Raw genomic sequence first — 4,978 nt, 5'->3', positions numbered from 1 at the left:
GGGGGGTCGCAATATAATGTTTCACTTGTGGATGCTGATCACTGTCTCAAACTGGATATTTCTTTCAACTTCTCTTTATTATGAAGCCGCGTTGGCTGCAATTAAGGACATGTCCATGCAGTTATCGCCCTTCTCTCTACAGATCACCCGGCGGAAGCAGGCTAGGGCGCTTTCAGTCCTACATGGAACTCTAGGGACGAGGCGCGCGCTGAGGGGGCGAGGCAGAGTATGCAGCGTGCCCGGCGCTGGTGCGCTGGGGGCGGCCTACCCTCGGACGGGCAGGGGCCCCGCGTGCGCAGCGCGACGCTGGCGCCAGCCGCTCCCTCCCGCCACCTCCTGCGCCCACCCCCTCTCCTTTTCTCCCGCGGTCTCCCGCCACTCCCGCCCGCAGTGCCCATACGCTTGCTCCACCAGTTCCGAGGGGCCCGAGTCCTTGCCGATTCTCTGCGGCCAATGACAAAAAACGCGCCAAACCCAGCGTGCGCGCCAAATCCTATGCCAAAGTGTGTGAAGGCCAAGCGCGTCCCGCTGCCCGCCGCATGTCATCAGTCCCTTCCTCCTTCTTTACTTCCCTCCCTTCTCTTCTTCACTTCCTGTTTCTTTGCCATTGCCATTTCTTCCATTTTCTTTCGCCACTTTCATACTGTCGGATACAACTTGTCACCTCTTCCAGATAGTAGTTTGATTCATGTCACTATGTACTCGTTCTAAGGGCCATGTGACGACATAAGTGCAAGTATCATCACACTAACACTATTCAGAGATATTAAATAATTATTGTCAACACTTTCGTCACAGCTGTTTGTTTTTGAGCAGTGACGCCCGACGACGACGCCCCTCCCCTCTCTCATTCCGCTATGTCCGCGCCCCAATGACAAAATGCGCGCGAAAAAGATCCTCGGCGCGTGCGAGGAGATCCCCCCCCCTTCCCCCTCCTCCAGGCCGGCCGGCCGGCCCATCAAGGCCGAGCGCCTCGACGCTATAATATTATTTCATTACGGTGCTGGGGCAGCAGTGTTGTAGAAGAACCGTCATCGCTAGACTTCATCACACACACACACACACACACACACACGTCAAATTCTGTCTGCGCACACCAACTTGCCAACCGCGATGAGAAGGTAAATAAATTCGTCAATCAACTGCTCCTGTTTTTAATAATAAGGTGAATACACTACCACACAACCCTGGTACAAAAAAATAATGTATAATAAGAGTCATGAGATACTTTCAAATAACTTATATGCAAAGTTTTAGATGAGGAGTACCCGAGCCCATACTCGTTGTACACTTGACCGTACCCGCGCTCAACGCACGCATTGAACTGCTTGCAAGCTAAACTCTTTGCGACGCGTTGCAAAGAATTTTCGAGCTTCGCATTGCAAAGAATTAGTTCGTACTGCAAAGAAATTCTTTGCAAGCTGCCAGAATCCTTGCAAACTGTGTATTCGCATTGCAAATGTAGGTTAAGCCTGGAAAAAAACTAGTTTTTATTACAATTCTGCTTACAATTCTTTGCAAGCATTTTGCAGTGCTCAGTAACAGTGCAAATTGCGAAGGGTTTTTCTTCGCAATAATACAAAGGAAATTCGTTCGCAATTAGTCCGCCACAACAAAGCTGCCTTAGTCGATCGCAAGGATTCTACAGTGTACTTACTGACCGTAACCGTGTACTGCTAGTTTAATTTTTATTACCTGGACAGCAGTCGAACCAACTATACACCCCCACAGTAAGTACACCACCTGATCCTTCAGCAGCCAACGCCAGCACACACACGTGTGGGCGTAGTTTCGAAAGACACACAAACCACAGAGCAGCGGAAGAGAGAGGGGCGAAGAGGGAGAGGGCAGCGTCGTGTGGTCTATGGTCAATCAGCCTCGTGCGGTGCGTGAGCGAGCGGGCGCGACGTGCGTGCCGAAGAAAAGAACTATTATTTACGCCACGGAGCAGAAAAAATAAAAATAAAATAATGGGCAGCCTGCTTTTGTTCAACTGCTGCGGCTGGGACCGCGGCCAGTAAGACCACCCTGTTAGATTGTACATGACTTTTTTGCGTTGCTTCTCTTCAACGACCGGATGACCACACTTCAACCGGACAGCGGGACCAGATAGAGGGGAGGGGGTGCATCGCTGAAAACTAAAGTAAAATGGGTCATTTATGGAGAGAGAGGGGAGAGGGAAAATGGTTTCGACAAGAGCCATAATGGGTCCTTTCCGCAGGTACGTCATCGGGTGACATACCGAAACCACGACGTCACGTCAGAGCGGAGTGTCACCCGAGGGGGTCCCGGCAGTCATCATCCGCCCGGGTGGAACGGCGAGGGGGCAATCAGTGATCATCATCGCAAGGTGAATCACCAATCGATTCGGAAAAGAGAGAAAAATGGACACGAAAAAAGGAGAACGCCACGTCCATCAAACACAGATAGACGGACACTCCTACACGGACAAGGTTAGGGCCTTCTCCTCTCCAACCCTACTGATGAGTGTTTGGGGAGGGGATGTGGGGGCAGGCGCGCACGATAGGCCAGGGGCCAGGGGGCGTAGACGAGCGCAGGATGAGTCAGGCAACATGAACCCTTTTCCCTATGTGTGCGCTCGGACACTCGTCCCCAAAAAGCTCTCCACCGTCCACCACCCGTCTGGTTGAGGATACTGCTTGCCTCGCCTCCATAGGGGACGGACAAACTTTTCCCCGGAATGGTGTAGTTCATGTCCAACCAAAAAACTAAGAAAGCGAAACGCGCGCGACTGTGTATCATTTCCCATAATGATGCTGGCTGGACCGTGTACCCCCGGGAGGGGGCTCTTAAACAGACATCGATCTTGTCCTCCCCGACTATCTCGACTAGCATCGCAGTGGGAGGGACGCTATGGCTCGCCTGCTATAGGCCCGGACCCTAGCCACTTCCGCTCAGCCACAGCGGGGCCTTGGGCCATGGCGAGCCACTGCGATTGATTATTAGTCGGAATCATTTTTATTAACTCCTCATCCGAGTAGGGCCCAGCAGCAGATAGTAGCTATTGTGGCTAGACTCGTCCTAAATCAATTCCCTTAAATAACGCCGTCTTCTTGTTTACGTTGCCCGATATGATTCGGCGCCATTCCCCCTCACTCCACGCCCCCTCCTGCACGGATGTCGTCGTACCCTTGATTTGCACAAAAGGCTCGTGCGGAGCGTGGCCCGGCGTGGCGGGTGTCAGTTGCCCGGCGCAGGCCATCAAACGTCATTAGGCCACAATGGGTACCGGGCCGGCACCCTCGCAACTGACTAACAATACCTGGCGACGCCCAATGGTATGGTCCATGAGGCGCTCCAGCAGGAGAGACGAGCGCGTCGCGACCCGACTTCCTGGACAAGGAGAGGGCGGCGAGTTGGGCCGGCGCAAGCGACCAGCTCGCCTGGAGGATGATGTTTTTGTGCCCCCACGACTTCACATCTGTTCTCGCGTCATTCAACGTCGTGTGCCCCGCGGAATCGGATCAAATGCCCCGTCTGGGCCGACGGGCCGTGATACCATTCGATGCGCGCCGGTGCGCAGGAGGACGTCGGCCCGGCGGCAGGGAGGGGGAGGGGGGCGCCACCAGTTGCACTGCGCCGCTTGGAGAGGACTTGGCGGCCGGGCGCTATGCTCGGGCCTGGAGAAGAGGAGGACAGGGAGGGGGAGGGGGGGGGGGCGTCATCGGCCAGGTGAGAACCGCACGCGCACGGCGACGACAGCGACGCTGATGATTCGTGTGAAATTTCATACTCGGCCGACCGCAGACTGGTTGAAATGGATCCCGGTGTATCGATGAGGAGGCGTAGGTAGGTATCATCGATCCGCTGCTCATCGCGTATACCGGCATTCCTCGCAATCAGAGACGTGTCTCTCTGCGAAGCTATCAGCTGCCCAAAATGACGACGGCGGTATGGCGGCGGGATGATACGTGGTGCGGAAAATGTGTGGTCGACTTTGATCTGCATGTTTAGCACCGCGGGCAGGTAAGCGCGTCCGCCTCGCGCGCCGTTCCGCGCGACTCATTCGCCGCGCTCCGAATGGGATCGGATTGTGAGCGAGCCGCGGTGCTCGGGCCCGGCGCCGCCGGGACCACCCTGCTCGCCTCATCGGCCGGCCCTTATCACAACAAGATGATCGATGCGAGGGACGGATACAGCTTCCTCCCGACGAGATACTCTGCCATGGACCGCGAACGTTGCGCGGCGCGCTTTTAATCCAGGGGTGGATTACACTTCACGCGGATCACCTGCAGATTGAGCCGCCTCGCGCCCGCCTGACGCTGCAGCTAACACAATTTCACGGGATGCAAGGGCCGCCCCGCCGCGCCCCTACATGACGGGGCCGAATGGAATGCGCGCCAGTATAAGGCCCCCTAGAGCAAACAAGCAGCGACAGATATATATGTATATGCCCTACCAGGGCCCCGGGGCCGCGCCGGCCGTGACATACGAGGGCTTATACCGGGTGACGCGTCTTGAACTAACTACTTCCTTTAGAGGACAACGTTCACGGTCAAACAGGGCGGTCCGACGAGAAACTTAAAAAAAAAAACGAGTTAAAGGAGCAGGGGTAAAAAAAAGACCCAATGAAATAGAAAATGTGTGGCGTATTCCGCCATAGAATCCGCATCCCCGCAATCACGGAAAGTGAAGGAGCCGGTCACCCCGGAAGCGTCCCCGAGCGAGTCATAGAGTTATTTACATATCCATTCTTACCGGACTGGGCTGCTGGAGGCTCGGCTGGAGGCAAGGGGTGCGGCGCAGGCCTAGGTGGGCTCCAGAGGTGGTCCACAAATTCCGGGTCGATTATTCGATCGGCAGGCAAGACAACCGAGGCGACGGGGTGACCGCTTCATCGTAGAGTGGAACAGCCACCTGGAGGAGACGGAAAGCAGAAAAGAGAAAAATGGTAAACTGTTATGGCGAAAAAAGCCGTCCAATCAAGAACGGTAAAAAACCGTGCACTACTTTACTT

The 4,978-nt window shown here is 55.1% G+C and overlaps 1 protein-coding gene across 11 annotated transcripts in view; it reads right to left on the bottom strand.

Annotated features, from left to right (window-relative positions):
• LOC113203227 (uncharacterized) overlaps positions 1-4,978 on the bottom strand; it is a 165,968-nt gene that overhangs the window by 46,799 nt on the left and 114,191 nt on the right. For all 11 annotated transcript variants that reach the window (XR_008011422.1, XR_008011423.1, XM_052270026.1 and 8 more), the window contains one exon: positions 4,720-4,878. Coding sequence is in view for 6 of the 11 variants with exons in the window: in XM_052270030.1 (XP_052125990.1) it covers positions 4,770-4,878 (109 nt within the window). In the remaining 5 variants the exon portion in view is untranslated. The remainder of the gene's footprint in view (positions 1-4,719; positions 4,879-4,978) is intronic.

This window comes from Frankliniella occidentalis, unplaced genomic scaffold (assembly GCF_000697945.3).
Source record: "Frankliniella occidentalis isolate FOCC.00 unplaced genomic scaffold, Focc_3.1 Scaffold107, whole genome shotgun sequence".
Classification (NCBI taxonomy): Eukaryota; Metazoa; Arthropoda; class Insecta; order Thysanoptera; family Thripidae; genus Frankliniella; species Frankliniella occidentalis.
Note: the sequence above shows the minus strand (reverse complement) of the source record. Positions and strands in the feature narration are given on the sequence as shown.